Genomic DNA, 22,550 nt, shown 5'->3' on the forward strand with positions numbered 1-22,550 from the left:
CCCCAAGGCAGGTAGGTACTCCTTTCCAAAACAGCAACAGAGTTGGCAGGACAGCTCTGTTCCCTGCTACGTAAAGTACCTGTGTGGCAGTGATGACCTCATCCCGCCATCCCCACTGCAATTCAGGGGCATGTGGAACCATGCACATCACTCAAAGTCAAGACAAAATGCATTACCTGAAATCTGCTCCAAGTAATCTCTGTTACGGGATTCTCAGCCATGTGGCATAGCCAACGTAAATGATTCATAAATTGCTGCGTAGTCAGGCCCTACTAGAAGTATTTATTAATGTTACAGTAGTCAGAGGAGAGGTCAAAGGGCCTAGGAGAGATGCAGAGCCATGCTCTGAGCTAAGCCATGACAAGATGCCTCACATCTCACACACCCCCAAATCTAGAGAGAGAAGCTCCACAAGAGTTCCAAGCATTTGCTGGCTGTGGAGGTCCCATGAAAAGAAGAATGTATTGGGACTTCTCTGGTGGTTGAGAATCCACCTGCCAGTGCAGGGGACATGGGTTTGATTCCTGATCCCGGAAGATTTCCCACATGCCACAGAGCAACTAAGCCCGTGTGCCACAGCTACTGAGCCTGTGCTCTAGAGCCCACAAGCCACAACTACGGAAGCCTGCATGCCTAGAACCCATGCTTTGTAACAGCAGAAGCCACCGCAATGAGGAGCCCCTGCACCACAACGTAGAGTAGCCCCCGCTTGCCGCAACTAAAGAAAGCTCACATACAGCAATGAAGACCCAATGCAGCCAAAAATTAAAAAAAAGAATTTGAAGAAAAAAAAAAGGAGAATGTATCATTCACTGATGCTGGGGCTGTTATAAGGTTGACATCACAGACACCTGTTTTGGTGGCGGGCTGCTCTTAAAGGTGTGTCAAGGAAAAGAGACTAGTGAGCAGTGAACAAAACCCATTAGAGTTCTGCTGGCCTCTGGTTATTTGGTTGTGAGGTCAGCTAACTGTCCTCCTTTGGTCAAGATCTTTAAATCAGGGACACGAAATTCCAGGAATCAGTGGGTTCCTTCCTACTGCACCTCCATATTCCTGCCCCCAACCACTCACCTAAAGGCTTAAACGAAATAAGGCTGAAAAAAATTACTTGAATGAATATTAAAAAATCTCCCTAATATGGTCATTACAGTAGTGAAATAAAATCGTGAAACACGCTGGATACTAAGTTGCTGAAGAAAATCAGAGTCGTCATGTTTCCGTACACAAGCCCACTGTGCTCAGCACCTAGAAGCACACGCTGTTCCTTGGCAAGCCTGAGGACTCATTAGAAGAGGTTTCCCAAAGTATGTGTGCCAAACGTAAGCATATTCGAACAAGTATTTCGTAGTTCCCACCCCATTAAGAGATGCAGCTTGGCCAGCAGGATTTTTTCAATGAGATGCTAATGCTTTTTGACACATTTCAGCACTGGATTCCATCACAAAATGATCAAAGCCAGTTACAGTGAAACAAGAGCGTGTCCACAGAGCCCTCCTGTGGGAAGCAGAGAGGAAACCCATGAAGAGTATAACAGAGGCTCACGCTGATTGGATGATGCTGGATGATGCCACAGTCAGAGACGTGCTAGAGGAAGGGCAGTGAAGACCATTTCAGTTAGTTTTTAAATCCATAAGCAGATGACCACAGTATTAGAACAACACAACTCTGGTGTTTCTGCACACAGGGATCCAAACAAGGGCTAACACCAAAAGCTGAGGCTCCAGAGAAAGGACTTCTAATCTCAAGAGGGAACTGCTGCAGGAGGCTTGGATGGGGCTGTCAGAGGTTTCTGATCGGCTCAAAGCTAAATGGCACAAGTGAAAAGCTGTGATGCACCCATTTATCTGTGGAGTCCACATATCAAGTTCTGTCTTCACACCACACTGAACCCAGGTAACCAGAAACCAGTGTGTCTGCACAACTAAAAGAGGAAGAAAGGAAGACTACTGCCAGAGAAGCAGCAAAAATCTAGAAAGAAAGGCCAAGACCTAGCTACAAGACTCTTAAAGGAGAAGGGGACTCCTCTTCAGCCTGGAAGAGAGCAAGTTTCACCTGAAGCATCAGAACACAAAAATCAGGAAATCCTGCTTAAAAGGGCTCTGTCAGCATCCCAGGAACAGTCTTTATTTCCCGGCCAGGGTGAGACTCACATATTCCTTTTTTAAATTTTTAAAAAATTTTTGACCGTGTTGGATCTTTGTTGCTGTGTGCGGGCTTTCTCTAGCTGTGACAAGCGGGGGCTACCCTTTGTTGCGGTGTGCGGGCTTCTCATTGCGGTGGCTTCCCTTGTTGCAGAGCACGGGCCCTAGAGCACACAACCTTCTAGTAGTTGTGGCTCATGGGCTTAGTTGCTCCGTGACACGTGCGATCTTCCTGGACCAGGGATCGAACCCGTGTCCCCTGCATTGGCAGGTGGATTCTTAACCACTGCACCACAGGGAAGTCCCTGACATACTCCATTTTAACCTGAGATCTCAAGAGTACGGTCGATGACCCAGCAGCACAGCATCACCTGGAGCCCTGTTAGAAAGGGAGATCCTGGGTCCAACCCTAGACCTACTAAATCAGAAACTCTGGGGGTGGGTTCAGTACTCTGTGTTTCTAGGTGATTCCACTGCCCACTCTCCAGCTTACGAACTAGCGACCTAAGCAAAACCCTGCCTTAGATTCATATAGACGATTCACCCAGAAATGGTGAGAAAATAGTTTTCCTCCCAACCAATTGCAAAATCAGTGTCAAACTAAACACAAACAGTAAATTCCAAAAGACACTACTGAGAAATTTTCAGATGTGAAAATGGACTTGACTCTCATTTCCTGTACAGACACAGCATGAAGTTTATTATTAGTAGCAAAGAAATGTAAAACTCCCATGAAAATATAAAATGCAACATATTTTTATACTCATGGTTCACTTGAGGATCGTATTTGTTCCAGGAGAACTATCTGGTCATCATTTTTTATAATGGACTCAGAAACTCAAAGGATGCATAATTATAATGACCTTAAGATATTCATATATTTAAATGAGGTGCATTTAATATGCAGTCATTTCAAAAATACATATCCTTTAATGTCAGTTCATAAAGCTAGTAAGAAAGTGAAATAGGTACATCACACCCTGGGGTGAGCAGGATATTGTAAATTAGAACAACTCACGGAAAGCAATTTGGCAATATGTGTCAAGTCATAAAAACATCCACATTCTTTGACCTACTAGGTCTACTTTTTTTCACATTTAAGACTAAATCCCCAAATGAAAAAGTTATATGAACAAAGAAGTCTGCTATTGGCCCCACACGGAGGAGACAGGATGTCTAACAATATGGAAATGTTTAAATTAATGAAATATCATGTGACCATCTAAACTAAAAAGAGACTAACAGCATTAAAACAAATGAAAAAGATGATACAGAATTATATCCATGATTACAACTAAGTAAACAAATATAAACATGGCTGCAGAGAGAAGGATAAAGAAACATGAATGTTGGAAGGTAAAGGCAAATTCTTTTTCTTTCTACTCACTTTTCTGTTTAGGGGTAGTAATAACTAAAATATTAACAGTTCTGCAAGCAGCACTGAACACTTTCAAGTTTGAGTTTGGATAAACTGATTTCTGTGTGTGTGTCTGTGTGCATGTGAATATTCATGGGAGAAGGGGACTAGAGAAAGAGAAGGGAAAATACCAAATTAGTCATTGCCAAGGGACAGTAGCTGATTTTAAATGAGACATGACATACCCTTACTGCCCCCTAAAATCAAACCATACCACAGAACAGAAGCTCAACCCACAAAATTCTTAGAAGCAGAGAACAGTATAAACCAAGACGTAAGGCGGAGATCAGTAGATCAGAAAGCAACCAAAATAGTCTCTCTCTCTCTGCCCTTCACGATTTTTTTTCAAAAATAATGTTAAACACAGGATAGATCAAGAAAACTACTATTTGTTGAGCTACATTTTAAACTGATGACTTTAATTTCCAACTGACTCCTATTAATCACAGCTGATCTTTAAAAGCCATTTGGGTTTAAGCCTGTGACACAGGGAAGGAATCTGCAACATGAGTTCTTACAAAGCCCAAATCCCAAGTTTCTGCCAAGTTCGCCTTTCATCATGCAGGCTTGCCTGGCGCGGCTCCAACACCCACAGCTGGATTGCTACCATCCTGGCCTCGGAATATTAACTTCCTCTTCATCTGGGGCAAGTTCTCCATCACAAGGTTTACTATGACACCAATCCTTCTCTAAAGTGTTTTAGGTAAACTAATTAGAATTTGATTTTCAATTCTAAGGCGCTGCAGAATTATTAGGGAGGGGGATTGGGGAAATGAAGTCACTGTGCAATTTCAGGCAAAGTTCAGAACTTTATAAATCAGCAAAACAATCGCTCTGTCGCAAACAATTCTCAAGACGCTTGAATGGCACAAAAATGCAAGTCAGTAGCTCCCAACAATTGAGAAACAATTACCAAGAAAATGTTCCTGACTCCATCCAAAAAAAAAAAAAAAACTTTAAAAGAACTGTCAGGATACAATGCATATATGTTTATGTTTCATCTGAAACATGGGCTTTGATACCCTTAGAGAATTATTAAAAGCAAACACACTTTGCTGTTAGGGAGGAAAGAAAGCTACCACAAAGGCCTGCCAATTTAAATGACTGCACACTAAACCTGTTATGTTACCCCAATTCCACTTCCCTCACAGAACCTCCTATCCTCTGGTTGTGTTATTCTTGAAAATTATGGTTGCCCTAAGAATTTCAGTCCTTACAAGAAAATATCAGTGGAAGGTGGGATGGAGCACACATGCTAGCAACTGCATGCATTATTTCTTTAATACTTCAAATCTAGGATTCCAATGAGTCTCATGAGGGTAAAGTATCTCCTGAAAACGAACAGTAATTTAAATATATAGCATTTGCTTCCATTTTCTTGGAACAATTTCAGACATCTCTGTGAAATAAGACTGCCAGTTGTGAAGGTATGAAGAGGTCGATTTAGTCGATTCGAGAGATTCTGCCGTAATCACTTTGTGGGTAGCTGGGGCATGTGCTCTTTGAATGAGGATATGTAGTGCTTTCAGAATACAGTGAGCTTAAAGTTCAACAATGTATTTGTGGCTGATTTGGAAGACGGAGGTGAAGGTTCATTGTAGAGAATAAAACTTATCGATAGACATATGTTTCCCTAGCTGCTAAGGCAACACCATTTCATAAAACGTACTTGTAAGAGGACCAGCATGAGCTTCCTATTCAGGTAAACTTCACTTACTAAGCAGGTACAGCCTGCTTCTTACAAAGGAGTGAATGCTGAGTGTGCAACCTGAATCTTTTCTCAATAATCCAAACTTAAGAAGTAAAAATATCTACAATAGCAAAATCCGCCCTTAGATTTCCTTGAGCCGTCTCCTCATGGTAAACCTCATTTGGGAAAAGAGCAAAGGAGGATGAACAATGGGAAGAAAGCCAGAACAGGGAGGATGGAGGAAGGAAGAATAAAAGGTAGACTGGAAACACAAACAAAAAAACAAAGAAAAAAACAAGGAATAACTAGTCTTTTGCAGAAATATTCTTTTTCCACCACGGTTTTCTTTCATGCAGCTGAAACAGACTGCCAGTACGCACCTTCCACCTACCAGCCATAAATCAACGATAAATGCCGACAGCTTCCCAAGTATGACTCATGGGACAATGTGGACTTAAACATTCCCTGTGCCCTTTTAAAAGGTAGCAGAACCAAGAGGACTCAGACAAGAACAATATTATATGAGATGAGGTACCTACCATTGCTCACCATCCGCCTGGCCACTTCCCACAAGACAAGTCCGAAGGCCCAAATGTCGACTCTCTTGTAAGAATCAAAACAATCCACCTGGATGGTTTCATCGAGAACTTCGGGGGCCATGTAGCGCTTGGTGCCCACGCGGGGGTTGTTCCCCACATCGAGCTGATTAGTGCTCTGGGAATGCATGACTGCCAGGCCTAAAGGGAAGAAGACGGCACCGTCAATCCGCTCCCTTCCTCTCTCAAGAGGCTGCAGAAGAATTTTAAACCAACCCCAACCAACAGCGCCCTCTTGTGGCGGCCATGGTGACTGCCGCATTACACCCAGAGTCCTCTCTGGGGTGCCCTTGCGATGACTTTTGTGACAGCAGGAACGAGGGCTGATGCCAGAAACACGCTGAGTCTCTTAGGTTACTATACGAACCCTCAGAGACAAAAAGTTTTGGGTAAGTAATAAACTAATACACCAAACCAACATGAGGCCGGTGTTCGAAATTCACAGGAAAACAGACTCACTTCTTAAATGGGAGCCTCGAAGTGGCTTAACAAGGAGTAAATTAGGCTCTCAAGCTCCAGCACAGCTCCCATTAGTCTGCAAACACAAATTTCAAACCACGTGAGGCAGGGACTTTGAGGTATAATTTACCACTACCCAAAGGGCCGACTGCTCCCGGCCCTGCTCCGTCTCTACAAAGGGCCACGCGTCTGGCTCCTCTGAACAGTAACGTGGACCAAACCTACAGGCCTTTCTCTACAGTCCCGTGTACAGAAAACATTAAGCTGGCCCTCAATTCAAAGCACAACTCTCACATTAAGTGGTTTTGAGGCACTATCTTAACCATGACTCATTTCAGAATTCCTCAGCCAATTAGAGAGACCCAGCATGTCTCACAGACCAAGGGGAATAGATACATGCATGGTTTATTTGAGAACGGAATTGCTTTTTGATGCACATGCTGACCCACTGAAAATGGTTCCTGTAACACTCAAAATAATGAAAACTGCCAAAGTGGAGCAAGCAGGCCACGGGAAACCTTTGTAACCCAACGGGGATCCCTCAAGTCATCTATGGGGACTGCCCTCCTCCCACCCCGTGGCTTCGGGTGGGTGGGATGATGGCTCCATATAGAGCCAGGGAGATAGCACGCATGTTGTCTCAGCCTTGAGAATTGCCAAAGATACTGGCAACTGCATTTGACTAAATCAGACTGGTTCCTCTTTCCCTTATTTTTATCATCAACTCTAAGATTCTATGGCCACTGTCAACATTTCCCAAATCATATATGCCCCTCCACCATTTCCAGAACCACAGCGTCGAGATAACAGAATATAAAAAAAGGTGCAGTTTAAATAAAGCATAGAGATAATAGCTGTGGTGGTTTAAAAATATGTCCACAAAGGTTTTGAAACTTCTTCCTTCACGAGGGGGAAACTCCATTCCCCATGCCTTGAGCGTGCGCTGGACTATCAAACAGATTGTGGTTGGAAAAGTGTGTGTATCTTCAAGACTAGGACATGAAAGGCATATGGCTTCCTATCTGCTCTCTCTGGTTTCATTCACAGTGTTACGGGGCCACTCAAGCAGCCCGGTGGACAGAAGCACATGGCAAGGAACTTCCTGTCAACAGCCACGTGAGAGAGCCAACCTGGAAGTTCCTCCAGCCCGGACCAGGCCTTCGGATGCCTGCAGCCCCGACTGACAGCCTGACTGGTACCCGAGTCAGAACCATAGACCTGAGCTGCTCCCAGACTGCTGACCGACTGTGTGAGATAATAAATCTGTGTTATTCTAAGCTGCTGAGTTTCAGAGGTAATTTGTTTCCCAATAATCGATAATTATCACACTAACGAAAGAGACAAACCAAACAAATGCAATGTGCCTCAACTCTTGTTCGGAAAAACTGGAAAATTTCAAAAAGGGATATTAAATGATATTAAAGAATAATCAATAACTTTTAGGTGTGATAAACTGATTATGCAAGAGAAATATTTTTAGGGGATGCATTTTGAAGTATTGAGGAGTAAAGAGTTGTGACGTCTGCAACTTATTTTCAAGTGAACTTGCAAATATATACACTCACCTGCATGTAGGTAAAGCAAAATTGGCAAATTGGCAAAGTTAGCAAAATTTGAGTAACTGTTGAATCTAGCTGTTGTGGATATGAATGATCATCATACTATTTTTTCAATCTTATGTTTGAATTTTTCTACAATATAATAAAAAGTTAGGAAAATACAATACTGGCATTTTTGCTTAAATACTGGTGGTTTTGCAGTATTAATAATAAAACAATTTCTAACAAGTGATCCTTAATTTCTAGGTGTAAAGTAAAAAATTAATATAAAGTGTGGTCTTACAGGAGCTGTCTCCTGTACTACCAATCTATTTCCCTGAATAATGACCCCTTAACACAGATTTCTGTATGAAACCATGAATCCAACTGGAAGACTGTAGGCTGAAATAAATGTAATTAAATAATTAATTAGTTGGATTTGCTGCAAACTCCCCCCAAGTTCCATAAACCAAAACCAACAGCTGCCTCAGTCTGTCCATCTTCCCCTGGCCTCTAACAACAGCTACCATTTGAATGATTATTTGCCAAGCATTTATAAAATTTTTGAATCTTACAAGAATCGTGTGAGGTGGACATACATGACTTTTAGTAACATGAGTAACATGTAAGCACACTATCATAAAAGCGTCAAACAGTAGAGAAGTACAAGGCACAGTGTGAAACACTGAAGTCCCCCTTGCTAAGCCCCCACCCTTGCCATGAGTGTAAGCAGGTCAGCACTTAGGGCAGGTAGATAGATAGATGAAAAGACCTGCACAAAAATACTGGGTCAGTAATTGGGAAACTCACATCACCTTAGCTCCATAAGCCATGGCACAGCCATAAAAGTCTTCTACACCACAACTCACCACAACAAAAACATTAGGGCCACGGCCTTCTCATACTCGGAAAACACTGTAAAATAATTTCTCAACATGGACACAGGACTTTAAAGGGATTCAAAAGAAATAAATTTTCCTGGTATTGTCAAGTCCATTGTGTTTAAAAACAATTTTATCATTTATGTAATTAGAGCTAATACCACCTAAACCTTTATCAGTGTAACAGTAACTACAATGATATGAAAATAAGATAAACCATTTTTTATTCAAGTAGAGTGAGCATCCTCAACAGTCCACTGAAATGAATAACCAATATTACAATTCAGTTCTCATTAGCGTAATTATTCAGCCAGTATTCTAGGGGTCTAAGATGAATAGGTTTTACAGAGAATGCCACTATAAATGAAAATAATCTTATTTATAATGCAATTAAAGCTACATTAAGCATCATTCTAACACCATAAGAATGAGATATCCCAGCAGGGCAAATGGTAAATTGGTTTGAGGGGTTTTTTTTTTCCTCTTTCTTTGATGGATAATTTTGCCTTGGTTACAGAAGAACTACTTTAAAAACCATTTCTAAGACGAACTCATTCTCTAGGTTATTTAATTGTGTACCTACTTTGTGTAAAGGCTTGTGAAATCAGAATGCAACAGTACTGGTTGCCTTTCAGGGTGGGCTGGGGCAGGAACAGACTGAACCAGCAGGAGGTGACTTTCTAGAGTAATGGGAATGTCTGTATCTTGACAGGGATTTGGATTTTACAGCATTTGTCAAAACTCTGAGAGTGTATACTTAAGATCTGTGCATTTCATGTGAAATGTAAATTTTACCTGAAAAGAAAAATAAAAAAGTAAACAAAGAACTCCAGTGAATGATACAGTGGGTATATGCTGAAGCCATTGGAGGGAAGGGCTCTTCTGTCTGCAATTCACTTTGAAATGTATCAAAGATTAAGATGCATTGATAAATGGAGGCCAGATACGTGATAACACTAAAATGCTCATGGGAGAATCTAGGTGGTAAATATACAGGTGTTCACCATGAAACCCTTGCAATTTGCATGCTTCAAATTTTTCATAACAGAGTGTTAGGAGGTAAAAAGATGCAACCTGGCTAAACAAGGGAACATAACAAAAGTTAAAACAGTAATTTAAAAATATTTTTTAAAACTTACCCAAATCTGCTATGCAACACTGTCCATTCTTCTTAACCAGGATGTTTTTGCTTTTTAAATCTCGGTGAGCAATGGCTGGTTTCCCTTGAGTCCCAAAGATCTCTATGTGCAAATGTGCAAGACCGCTAGCTATGGACAGCACTATTCGCAGGCAGCTCACTGTATCCAGAGTAGTAAGCTGAAGGTAGTCATACAGCGATCCCATTTCATGATAATGTGTGATCAACCACAGCTGTGTACTGGAGTGTCTTGATGTCATGTCTGAAGCAATGAAACCTGGAGACAGCAAGAATAAAATTAACAGACGTGAGAAATCCACATTATAGCTTTTAATATACAGAAATATTGACCTATACAGTAGAGATCACCTATAACCAAAAGAATTGACCTCACCAACTACCATGAAAGGAGGTATACAGAGGCATCAACAGAGAAAAATAATGTATTTATACCTTGAAAAGGCACTGCTAATAGGAAATTTTCATATTCATTTCCATTGTAAATAATCCTTTAAAAAATTTTTTACATTGCATTAAGATTCAGATAGGAATAACATCTCTGTGCTTACCCATAACGATAGTGTCAGACCCGTCATCATGTTGACATTCCAAGCACAGATCACCCTTGTTGACATTCCAAGCATCAACCACCCAGAAAGAACACAAAACCTAGAACCTAGACACCTGTGTCCTAGTCTTGACCTGCCTGTGATCTGCTGGGTAATACTGGGCAACTCCTTTGGGCTCTCTGGATTGTCTCTGCTGTAAAATCAAGCGGCGAGTTTAAATTAAATAACTGACTGATTCATCAGATTAAAAAAGGAACCTATCAAATATAACAAGCACCTAGGATGCGCTTTGTCAGTCACACAGGAAACCCAAGATGATGGTGTTTGCTGGCTAGAAAAGAAGACTGATTTAAAAAGGAAGAATTATGATATAATGTGAAAAGTCCTGTAATATATATGTGCAAAGGATAACAAGAGCCCAGAGCAGGGAATCCTAATAATTTAGGCCAGATGTTACAACAGGCTTCCATCAAGAAGTGACAACTGAAGTGGTCTTGAAGAAGTGAGACTATGAAAAAGAATATATATGTATTAACTGAGTCACTCTGCTGCACAGCAGAAATTAACACAACGTTGTAAATCAACTATACTTCAATAAGATTTTTTTTTTAAAACAGTAAGGTATTGAAAGATGTAGATAAAGAGGAAGGAAGAAATTTTTCTAGACATTCTGAGGGGACTTTTCAGCACACTGAAGGAACTTGCAGTCAGAGGCAATTCCTAACCTATGAAGTAAGTGGTGATGTGTGTGCCTGTCTTTTCTGCTACAGAGGTGCTTTCCTAGCATTACAGATCTATACCTTATGGACACCCATATGGACAGTGAAATTTGGGACTCAGAAATACATGAGGACTTGTTTTTTAAAGACAAATACAGCTTGAAGAATTAAATGACTTGTGAACCTGTAAAGGAAAAGGAAAATACATACAAAGGCCTTACTTTACATAAAGTACTTTATATAAAATTTGTATCACTTTCACAAATATTTCCTCACGGAATTTTTCTCAACAGACCAGAATGATAAATATCATTATACTCATTTTACAAATAATGATGTTGCTGCTGGGAGGTGTCAAGGATCACACAGCTATTAAGCTGCTACCAACTCCAAATCTGGTGCTAGCTGCTCTGATGCACCATACCTTGCATAGGAAAGCTCTGGGAACAAACGATTTCGTTTATTCAAATGTGATCAAACAAGTTCCCTACTTCATCATCACCAACAGAAGCAGCTAATAATTAGTGAGAACTAGCAGTGTGCTAGGCACAATTCTAAATACCCGACACGCAGTCCTCCAGCAACCACAGGAAGGGGGTAGGTTACATCACTGACATTAAGGTCAGTAATGGTCCTCAGCAGTCTGGCTCCAGACCCATACTCTTACCCACCACATCATCCTGTCCCCAAATAAGCTGGCCTTTACCAGAGGAAGACACAATCTGACATTTGTACCCATGGGACATCTGTAAAGTGAATCAAATAACACTTCCACACCTCGATCCCCGTCTCGATCTCCTTCCTCTAAGCTGGTCCCCACAGTCAGCCTTAGTCTCTCACTCTTCCCTGTTCTCCAGCTTGTCTTTGTCTCCCCATAGCTGATTCTCTCAGAACCCTTAGCTGGCCATAACATCAATCAAAATGTGCTGACTCAGACATTAGTTATTCTTGCTAAAGAAAATGTTTCTGCTACAACTAGGTCCTACTGTATAGCACAGGGAACTATATTCAACATCCTGAGATAAACCATAATGGAAAAGACTATAAAGAAGAATGTGTGTGTGTAGTACGTGTGTGTATAACTGACTTTGCTATACAGCAGAAATTAACACAACATTGTAAATGAACTACATTTAAATTTAAAAAGCTTCCACTTTATCATTTTAAACCACTTTCATGACGTTCTCAAAAATGAACATCCAAAACTATAGAAACAGCACTCAAAAGAAATTAAATTACTGCTATATATTTGTGTAGCCATTACAGATTTCCTCTGGCCAAGGGAGAGCAGTGTCTGATTGAGTGATTAAATAAATAAATATGGTTTATTCTCTCATCTTTTTTAAGTCCTCAAGTTCTTAGAGGATTTTGTCTGTTCCATTAACTATGCTCTATACCTTCAAGAAAACTGACTTTTAAGTAAGCAGGATTTTTAAAAAACTGTTTACCATTCAAGTGTGAACTATATAACTACATTTGTTTCAACATGCTTGAGCATTTTTATGGGACTTTTCCATTTTGAGTCAAAACACTCTACTGTTAGTGGAGACAGAACAGGTGCCCATATGTTGGAAGTCTGGCCCAGCCATTGAATGTATTCATAATACAGAGAGAAAATGATTAGGGCAAAAGCCTCTTACCTAACAGCCAAAGTCATCCTCCCAGGCTCCTCAAGAACTAAAACAAGGCCCAAAATCTTACATGAGGTATGGTAAGCAGTGCCCTTGTGAGCCTCTCACTGGTGGCTCTCACGGGAACCAGGCACTGGGGAGTTCTGACAGCTGAGGAGTGAGGTCACCACACCGGGGAGCACAGGGGTTGCGAGTGTTGGGCCCCGGAGCCAGGTTACCAAGCGCCCACACAGCTCCAGCATCCTGAGTTGGGTGAACCCACATGTGTCACACAAAATCACCACCCTGGTTTCCTATTCGTAAGACGCAGGTAGCACACTCCTGTACCTCGGAGGGTTACTGTGAGAATAAAGAGTTATTATAGGTAAAATGCTTCATATGGTGCTTGACACACAGTAAGTGTTCAAGAGTAGCTGGTTACCATTATAGTTCAAAATCGCTCAGGGTTCAATTACAACCCCAAATTTTGTGATTTCATATCTTTTCAGGTAGTTTCTTTCCATTCCAATTGGTCTGAAATTCTGACTGACTAAATGGTCAAGCAGTACCTTTTAAGAGGATGACAGTTCTGGAGATAGAGGGTGGGAATGGTTGCACAATGTGAATGGACTTAAATCTCGTTTATATGATTAAAATGGTAAAATTAATGGATATTGTATCAATTTTTATAATCTTTTTTTAAATTTTATTTTATTGAAGTATAGCTGATTTACAATGTTCTGTTAATTTCCACCGTACAGCACCGTGATTCGGTTATACATATATATACATTCTTTTTCATATTCTTTTCCATTATGGTTTATCACAGAATATTGAATATATTTCCCTATGCTATACAGCAGGACCTTGTGGTTTATTCATCCTATATATACTAGTTTGCCTCTGCTAATCCCAAACTCCCCAACCTTCCCTTCCCTACCCCTCTCCCCCTTGGCAACCGCAAGTCTGTTCTCTATGTCTGTGAGTCTGTTTCTGTTTTGTAGATAAGGTCATTTGTGTCATATTTTAGATTCCACATAGAAGTGATATCATATGTACCATAATTTTTTTAAAGAGTGTAAGACAAGACTTTGGAGTGAAACTCACATTAACTGAACTTCCCTGGTTTTAGTGATGAGGAAAAGGATGCTCAGAAACATAGAACTTTGGCCCAAAGTCACACAGTGCACCTCTAATTGAGCTGAGAGTAGAAACAGGCTTCAAAACTCCCAGACACTGTTCCAACCACCAAACAGAGCCTCCCATCATTTACTTATCTGTTGACTTCTACACCAGACACAGCAGAAGGAAGAGCTGAAATCCAAACTAGTCATTGGAAAGATATAATTTTAGGGGGATGAACAATGAGGGCCCAGAGTTTTATATGTGTGTGTGTGTAACTTAATAATGTATCGCGAGGGGGACAGAGTTAGCGATACTCAAGGGTGGGGGAAATCACGATCTGATATTCAAAGTAATATCCTCTTTTGATAGAAAAGAAAATGATCACAGAAAACCTTAAAGTCTCTACATCCAAAAAACTGCTAAAGCAGGGAAAGAAGTTTAACCAAAAAAGGTGGTACATTTCTACGAGCCTTCTCAACTAAAAGGACTGACTACACAGTAAAATTAATCCCTACAGCTATAATTATGGTGAGGGTAACAAGATCTCATGAATTCAGAATTTCCATGGATCATTAGGTAATAAGTGGACTGTGATCACACTAAGGGAACTTCTAATTTCTCTCACATGAAACATATTGCAAAGGTGACTTTCAAAATTCCTGCATGATTAAATCCAATTTAATCAATATTTACCGAGCCCCTACCACGTGCAGGGAACTGTCCTCAGGACTGGGTGTGAAAGCAAAAACAATGGAAATAATTCGGAGTGGTATTACAGGTCATGTAACTCAAGAGCATGGATAAAGTGACTGTTTGCATAGCACGGCGACATCCAGAGCATTTGCTCAACGAGCCTGTGAGCCCAAGAAGAGGGGATGTCTGGACATGCCCTTCCTTCAGTGAGTCTCAGACCCCACGTGCTTCTCAGAGGACATGCACCTGCCCATTAAGAGTAACTCTCCTGTTTAAAGATAAGTATTTCTTGTACATTACGGGTTTTAGCACAACCAGGGCTTTACCTGTTACCCAACCTCAGTCTGTGCCAATGTCGGAGGAAAAATTGGGACATTTAAAGGTAATTTTGACTGTAGATGAATTTTCACCTCACACTCTGACTCTAGAATCTTTAAGAAGCAATTCCATGAGCTAACTACCACGTGGTTAAGAGTTAGACCATCTGGTGTGATACTCAGCTCCATTGTTTAACCTGCTGGGTGACGCTAACCTCTCTGTACCTTGGTTACCTTATCCGTGACAACAGGGAAAATAAGAGTATCTACCCTCTTATGGTCACGGAGAAGATTAAATGAGAAAATGCACATGACACAAAGCGGTGCTCACTGCATAGTAACTGGTCATTATTGCTGTTACACACACGCATCTAACTGCAGCACACGGCAGTGCGTGGTAAGAGTTACACAGCAGAGGTACAAAGTGCAGGAGTGCAGAAAAGCACAAGTAAATCCCTTTTCAGAGTCTGGAAGGGAACTGAGAAGTTCTGATGGAGGAAGGGGTGGCTGGAGGGTGGGGTGGGGACAGTGGGTGATCAAGGGCAACACGGACAAAGGCACAGACAGCTGACGGTTCACGGCAATCCCGAGGGATGACCAGTTACGGAAGTGGCTGCACGTGGGCATATTTGTAGAGGAAGTAGCAGAGACCCCTGGGGACCCCAAAACAGGGAGTCTGGAGTGCCAGGCCCAGAAGTCACAAATGTTGCAAGCAATGTGGGAATCATCAAAGATACTCTGAGCAGAAGCGTCTCAGCTCCCCAGTGGAAGATAACTCAGTGTAGCAAAATGGACCAGAAAGGGAAGACCGAGAGCAATGATATAATTGAGGAGGACTAGGTGATGCTGAGGGCCCAAGGGGGAAGGGAAGGGGAGAAAATGACAACAGAAACTGAGACAAGTCAGAGATGGAACATACCACCGAACTGTCAAAGCAAAGCTTTGAACAACTGTCAAACCATGATTTGCAGACAAATTCACTTATTTAGGCTTAATACTAAACTGGCAGTACTGGGATAGAAATAAATTCTGGCAATGGCCTTCCTGTACGCCAAACCTAATCCAATACCATGACGTGGCCAACACGATCACACTGAAGTGTCTATGAAGACTCCAATTCTACCGAAACTTTATATCCACTGTTAAAGCAGCACTCCAGGCAGCATTTATTATATATGTATTAGTATAAACTCATTTAGAGAAGCTTTTCAAAAACAAAGAAGTCAACAAGCTAAAAGAATATCCTAACCCTTTATACTCCTACAGCAGTATTTCAATGGGCTCTTCACATATTTCACAAATGTTTCCAAGATTTAGTTTCCAAATTAAAATGTATGCTAAATCCCTCTCTAAATTTGGGCTTTAAAAAAAAACGATGCCTTGTTTGAAGGAATGTGCATTTAATTATGATGTCCCTGGGAGCTATGAATCTCTAGGAAATCATCCAAAGATCTTTCTTACTTTGATTCAAGTAATAAATTTTCAAAAAGGGTGGGGCAGGCAGAACTACGGAGGAAGCCTTGAAGTGAACAATATGGGGCAAATTTTTGTTATTTAAATAACAACCTGCAGAGGAAGACTTAGCAGTAACAATTTCCTTTTCATCATCCAGAGAATCTTCAAACTTAGCTTCTCTGCAGATCTAAACAAGAAATTCATGTGAAAAGAAAATTAAACACTGTATAAATGCTAATGGTCCCTGTGTCACCGTTCAGAAAAGACTTGAGAATTCACACACACAAAATCAGAGAGGGCAATGGCATTAAAAAATTAATGAGGGGATTATTTTTGTACTTACCTAAAATATTTTCATGCCTCAGCATCACAGTGTTGTACAATTCTGTTTCCCTGAACCATGACTTCTCATCCCGGGAGGAGAAGATCTTCACAGCGACATTCTCCCCTTGCCAACTGCCCCTCCATACCTCACCATACCTGCCTTTCCCTGTGGAAAGTAACACAGAGGTGACATTGGACAGCAGGACAGGACAGGTAGACAATAAACTTTGTGCCAGGAACTCTTAACCCCTCCCATGGAAAAACACAACTTAGGGACACAAATACCACAACCTTTTGCTTGTAAAGACATCCAAAAATAAGGTGGCTCTCCCAGCCACCTCGTTGTAGTATCAAATGAAACACTCTCCGAGTCTGCATTTCTACAATGAGCTGATAATTACAAAGTTTACATTTACATTCCTCTGTTAAAAGGTATGAAACACGTATGGTTTGTAAAAGCACATGAAAGTTAGTAACACTTAGAAAATGGTACAGATTATTAGATTTTGATGTTGATGAAAGCCAAAAAGTGTGTATGTGGCTAAACTGAATAGCTTACTTGATTCCTTCCCTTCATAAAGGATCAACATAGACATTTCCCAGGAGTCCAAATTTGTGAATTTACATATGCACTTATATTTTTCACAAAGGAGACTATTAAGTTTGAGGTATGTGTTCTGAAGGATTAACATACACACGCGCGCGCACGCACACACACACACACACACACACACAATGCTGTGCAGGAGATCGACAGGCAGCTACTGCCATCCGTAAAGGATTTCTTGGCAGAGGATGTATTTCAAAAGAGGATTTGCAAAGTCTTAAACACATAATCCCAGAACAGTCCCGATTTCTGACATTAGTCATGGGTGTTTGCTTGTGAGATCGTCCCTGTGATGCCACAAATGGGTGACACTGAAAAGGCCACTTGGAGAAGACATTTTCAAAACACGGTGACTAGTTGTGATCTGATCCACCGAGTGCGTGCCCCCTCCTGCAGCCCCGGCACAACTGTCAGCTTGTCAACGACATGCTCCTGCTTCCACTCGTCTCCTTAATGACAGGCAGGTGATCGGGGAGGTTGGGAGGAGGCGGGAATTACCACGAGACTATGGCGATCAACACAGGGTGTAATCAAGGGTAGAGACAGATGCGGCACCTAGAAAATGATGCGGCAGGAGATATGAGTTGCAGGGCAGCGGGGCTTTCCACCAAGGCAAGTGGCTGCCGGGGACCTCGGCTGGTAATAAGCAGCTGCAGCACCACCTGCATATACAGGAATACAGCGCTCTGCTGGAAAACTAAGCCGGTGAGAACCCAAACATGGAGGGAGAAAGCATGTCTGTCCAGATTATGTCCTGAAACATAACCAAAACTGCTCAATCTAGATTCCCTTACAGGAAGCAATGTCCCTACTAAATACTGGGTTGGCCGAAAGGTTCATTCGTTCTCTTTTTCTTTAAGATGGCTCTAGTAGCATTTAGTTGTGTTTAACTTCATTCAAAACAATTCTGTTAGATTGTATATGACAGCTGTCATATCAGTGTGCATTTAAAAAAAGACATCAAAATTGGTGAACTTTTGTGTAGCTATTTTAATACTGAAGATGAAAAAAATGAACATTTTCAGCATATTATGATTTATTATTTCAAAACGTAACTGAAATGTACACAAAGATTTGTGCAGTGTATGGAGAAGGTTCTGTGACTGATCGAACATGTCAAAAGTGGTTTGTGAGGTTTCATGCTGGAGATTTTTCTCTGGACGATGCTCCACAGTCAGGTAGACCAGCTGAAGTTGATAGCAATCAAATTGAGACATTCACTGAGAACAATCAACATTATACCATGTGGGAAATAGTCAACATACTCAAAATATCCAAATATCCAAATCAAACACTGAAAATCATTTGCACCAGTTTGGTTATGTTAATTGCTTTGATGTTTGGGTTCCACATAAGTTAAGCAAAAAAAACCTTCTTGACCATATTTCCATATGTGATTCTCCACTTAAACGTAATGGAAACGTTCCGTTTTTAAAACAAATTATGACAGGCGATGAAAAGTGGATACTGTTCAATAATGTGAAATGGAAGAGATCGTGGGGCAAACGAAATGAACCAGCACCCAGCTGGTTCTTCATCCAAAGAAGGTGAAGGTGATGTTGTGTATACGGTGGGATTGGAAGGGAGTCCTCTACTATGAGCTCCTTCCAGAAAATCAAATGATTAATTCCAACAAGTAACTGCTCCCAATTAGACCAACTGAAAGCACCACTCGACAAAAAGCATCCGAATTAGTCAACAGAAAACGCATAATCTTCCATCAGGATAACGCAAGACCTCATGTTTCTTTGATGACCAGGTAAAAACTGTTATAGCTTGGCTGGGAAGTTCTGATTCATCGGCCGTATTCACCAGACATTGTTACCTTCAGATTTCCATTTATTTTGGTCTTTACAGAATTCTCTTAATGGAAAAAATTTCAATGCCCTGGAAGACTGTAAAAAGTAGCTGGAACAATTCTTTGCTCAAAAAGATAAAAAGTTTTGGGAAGATGGAATTACAAAGTTGCCTGAAAAACGGCAGAAGGTAGTGGAACAAAAGGGTGAATACGCTGTTCAATAACGTTCCTGGTGAAAATGAAAAATGTCTTTTATTTTTACTTAAAAACCGAAGGCACTTTTTGGCCAGCCCAATACCAATGACTAATTCAAAAGAGCATTAAATGAAGCCAGTGAGTGGTCTTTGTGGGCCATTGTCAAGCCACAAAAATATTATTTAGCACACGATTAATCTGAATAAAGTCACAGCAATTGCCTGGCATCTATAGTTTAAGAGGAAGGCTAGTACTAAGATCTACAAAATCCGCAGCTACAAAATGGAACTCTGATCTTTCCTGCCTTTGGTTGCATTCTGTATCTTTATTTGCCCTTTGTCCTTATATTCTCATTAGGAAGGAGAGAAAAATATCCCAGAGCATTGTGGACATTACTGTACAGTTGCCTTAAATCCTTTTTTTTTAAAGGAAACAGAGATTAATGCCAGCGTAAACAGACAGAATTGAAACAGAAACCTACTTCAATGGTTTTCAAAGGCTTTTAAGTTGTCAAAAGCTTTTTGCAAATACAACCTTATGCAGAAGTCCCTGAAAACAGAAGCAGAACTGCCCAAAAGTTCCCAGCCTTGGAGACCCAAAAGGGAGTCCCTAAAGCAGGTGAAATCTGGAGGTTCACTGATCACCATCTGTAACAACTGATCTAGTCCAACTTCCCATGTTTTTGAACCAAAAATGATAACATACTATCCAAATAGTCCATTACATACATTTTTATTCAAGGGTGTACTACATGAACACTAACTAGAAGCTACTGAAAGGCATGGCTCTTTAGCACTGAACCAATAAAATGCTAAAACTGAACTTAAACTATTTCAAAAAATGCTCAAGAAAATCTATAACAACCAGAAACTATGCATTTTTAAAGGTGCAGTATTATTTTGCACCTTGGACTCTGGGGTCCATCTCTGAGCACTGCTGCTCTGTGAATGGTGAGTGGCCATGGGACGGGAGTCCCCCTTCACTGCCTTCTTCCCCCACCCAGTTACCCTTGTTCATAATCAAATGGGATATTAGCTGCTAAGAGGACACCTCTGGTTGTAAGCAGTGAGCACACTGGGAGCGTTTCCATTTTTATTTTCTCTACTCACAGTCCACTGTGGAGGAGAAGCATGAAGTGGGAGTTCAGAAGCAGTCTCAGTAGCTACAGACCTAGAGGAAAGGCAAGAGGCTCCTGCCCAGCCGCCTGTGTGCCTGCAGGTGGCAGCTGCTGCTTTTCCTACCTCTGCCCACCCCGCTTCCACTACCGCATTTGGGGGTGTTCTGGTTTCCATGAGAACAGGAATAAAAGTCACAGGATAGCAGCCAAGTGGTAAAGGCAGCCTGTGATGGCCTGTCACCTCCCAAAAGCAAAACAATGGATGGCAAGACCTGCAAAGCCAGCCCCCCCAAAACGGGAAGAACTAGGAGGAGAGTGTGGAGACATTTCCAACGCATTACTGCTACTGTGGCCACCCCTGCACGCCATCTAAAGGAGAAATTAATGAAAACTGTCATGTGATTTGCAAATGCCTACCTCATAAAACTAAAACGAATAAAAATCAGGGCTTCTATTAAAAAAAAAAAAACAGGCATTTTGCACCATCTTCCTGGAGGGCAATCCAGCAATACATAAGACATAAAAAGTCACAGATTTTGACCCAGGAACCCCAATTTCTGGAATTTTGTTCTGTGCATTCAAAAGAAGCAATGTGTGCAAGACATTTTTCAAGTAGTATTGTTACAGTTATCACTCAATAGGCAATTACACAATCTTTAAAATACCTGTGATGTGTACATGACAATGTGTGTGAGCTTAAAACCGAAAACAGGTCCACAAATTATATACACACTGTGATTATATCTCAATACATTCCAATATGGGAAAAAATGTTAGAGGCCGCAGAGAAAGGTGCATAGCTCTTGTTTAAATAAAGCAGTTATAAAGGGTAGCTTTGATACATTTATTTCATTTTTTTTTTTAAGGCAGGGGAAGAGTGAGGAAGTAGAAAATTGCAACAATCAAGTTTATTGTCCAAAGGCCAACTTACATCAGATTCTCCAATGCTTATGGTCAGAAGCAACCATATTAGTTCATTTTCAAGCATCCCCATCATCCTGAAGGGTCTACTTAAAACTAAAAGCTTCTGGCTGGGCATTCTGTATCCTACCTAGTGGCAGACTCCTTTGACAGAACTTTACCAAGTTCACGTGCTCCAACACAAGTCACAGATTAGAGGCATACCTATACCACACGGCTACCTCACATCTCCTGATGTTTAACAAGTAAGAGGCAAAACAAAGCAGATTTTCCAAGGTCCACTCTACTTCTAGAACCACAGCGATCATTGCACACAACCCGCCAAGGAAGGGAAAAAAAGAATTACCGACACACTCCAGCAGTGTGATCTGACGGGCCACCGTTCTTTGTACCAGAAAAGGAAGACCAGAGCCACTTCCCGACGTACAAGAATGATCCAATAGGTCCTGTGGTTCAAAACAAGGAGAAAGAGAAAGTATTGAGGAACTGCTCCCAGGTTTGAGTATGAGCGTGCATGGAAAGCCCCACTAGAGGAAGGATTGCTTTTATTTCGTAGGAAATCCAGAAGCTAGCACTCTCCCTAATATGGGACAGGTTTTCCTGAGGGATGAGTAGTTCTTTCTCGTATCCAGAGTTTTAGAATAAAATATATAAGGAAAGAAGCTGAGTGGACAAAGTCAAAGATGTAAATAAAAAGTCCAAGATGCAGAACTGAGCCCAAGGGCAGGCAGTAGATAGCAGAGCAAGTGGAGAAAAAAAATCAAAGGCCTTCAAGTGCAAGAGCTGAACAAAACTGACCATAGTCTGCCTTGCTCAGAATATCTATTAAAGGATGCTTTGGTTGACATACCAACTAAGGAACTCTAATAAGGAACAAACGAATTAGGAATAATGAACAAATGACTCAAATGTTGTTTGTCTTGTAAAGACTCCAGTGGCCATCTGGGTCCTCAAACTGGTACACTCAAGCAGAGAGGGCTACCTGGATGGAGGTTACCTTTTAGGTAGGTGAGGACCAAGTCACAAAATTAATACCTCTATGTCATTTCTTTCTTTCTTTCTTTCTTTCTTTTTGTTAATAGCTGTCCACTTTTTTAAAAAAAAATTTTTTTATTGAATGAAAGATTCTTTAAATTCTACAGTGCTTTACAATTTCCAGAAGTTTCTCACACATGATTTCATATACTCTATGTCATTCTTGATGTCAGTTATCCACAAAGCAGAGGGGAGAAAAAATATA

The 22,550-nt window shown here is 41.0% G+C and overlaps 1 protein-coding gene across 2 annotated transcripts in view; it reads right to left on the reverse strand.

Annotated features, from left to right (window-relative positions):
• The window catches only part of ACVR1 (activin A receptor type 1), a 124,146-nt gene that overhangs the window by 6,930 nt on the left and 94,666 nt on the right, over positions 1-22,550 (reverse strand). For both annotated transcript variants that reach the window (XM_057746048.1, XM_057746049.1), the window contains 4 exons: positions 21,657-21,756; positions 16,692-16,838; positions 9,862-10,137; positions 5,788-5,985 (listed from right to left, as the gene is read on the reverse strand). In XM_057746048.1, coding sequence (XP_057602031.1) covers positions 5,788-5,985; positions 9,862-10,137; positions 16,692-16,838; positions 21,657-21,756 — 721 coding nt within the window. The remainder of the gene's footprint in view (positions 1-5,787; positions 5,986-9,861; positions 10,138-16,691; positions 16,839-21,656; positions 21,757-22,550) is intronic.

Source organism: Hippopotamus amphibius, chromosome 8 (assembly GCF_030028045.1).
Source record: "Hippopotamus amphibius kiboko isolate mHipAmp2 chromosome 8, mHipAmp2.hap2, whole genome shotgun sequence".
Taxonomy (NCBI): domain Eukaryota; kingdom Metazoa; phylum Chordata; class Mammalia; order Artiodactyla; family Hippopotamidae; genus Hippopotamus; species Hippopotamus amphibius.